Source organism: Papaver somniferum, unplaced genomic scaffold (assembly GCF_003573695.1).
Source record: "Papaver somniferum cultivar HN1 unplaced genomic scaffold, ASM357369v1 unplaced-scaffold_22551, whole genome shotgun sequence".
In the NCBI taxonomy this organism is placed as follows: Eukaryota; Viridiplantae; Streptophyta; class Magnoliopsida; order Ranunculales; family Papaveraceae; genus Papaver; species Papaver somniferum.
In genome coordinates this window covers 544-1,000 of record NW_020632766.1, presented here as the reverse complement: position 1 = coordinate 1,000, position 457 = coordinate 544, and the positions used below count along the sequence as shown (strand labels likewise).

At 43.5% G+C, this 457-nt stretch overlaps 1 protein-coding gene across 1 annotated transcript in view; it reads right to left on the bottom strand.

Annotated features, from left to right (window-relative positions):
- Positions 1-38: 38 nt before the first annotated feature.
- Positions 39-457, bottom strand: part of LOC113340733 — a gene marked incomplete at both ends in the record, with an annotated part of 596 nt that continues 177 nt past the window's right edge. The window contains one exon of the mRNA XM_026585813.1: positions 39-308. Within this exon, the coding sequence (XP_026441598.1) occupies positions 39-308 (270 nt within the window). The remainder of the gene's footprint in view (positions 309-457) is intronic.

The following is a 457-nucleotide window of genomic DNA, read 5'->3' as shown; positions in this document are numbered from 1 at the left end:
GGGCAGGTAGTTCTGTTGTGGTGACCAAGAGTGTGCACATCATAGCCCGCTTTTGCTTCTCATATGCATTCTTGATGCGATGTGTTCTTCGTCTACCCGGTGGAGGAACAGGAATAAGAACAATAACCCTATCACTAGGATCATAAGACTTCGTCTTGTCATAATTGGGGATTGGCAAGATGATGTGTTGGTATGTCCTGTTGTACCATTCGGTGGTGAAGTATGGCTCAACAAATGAATAGATGTCTTCTCTAGTAGCTTGAATGGCAGCACAAGCATGGGCACAAGGAAAACCATTAACTCTCCACCTGTGACATGTACAAGTTTTCCGCAATAGATCTACAGAATGAGTCTGGGGAGACCTGACTTCATACAATCTTTCCATAGACTGAACAACAGTCCAAGTACGACCAATGTCAATGTTTTCCTTTAGTAAAGCCTCATATTCAGGAGTGAG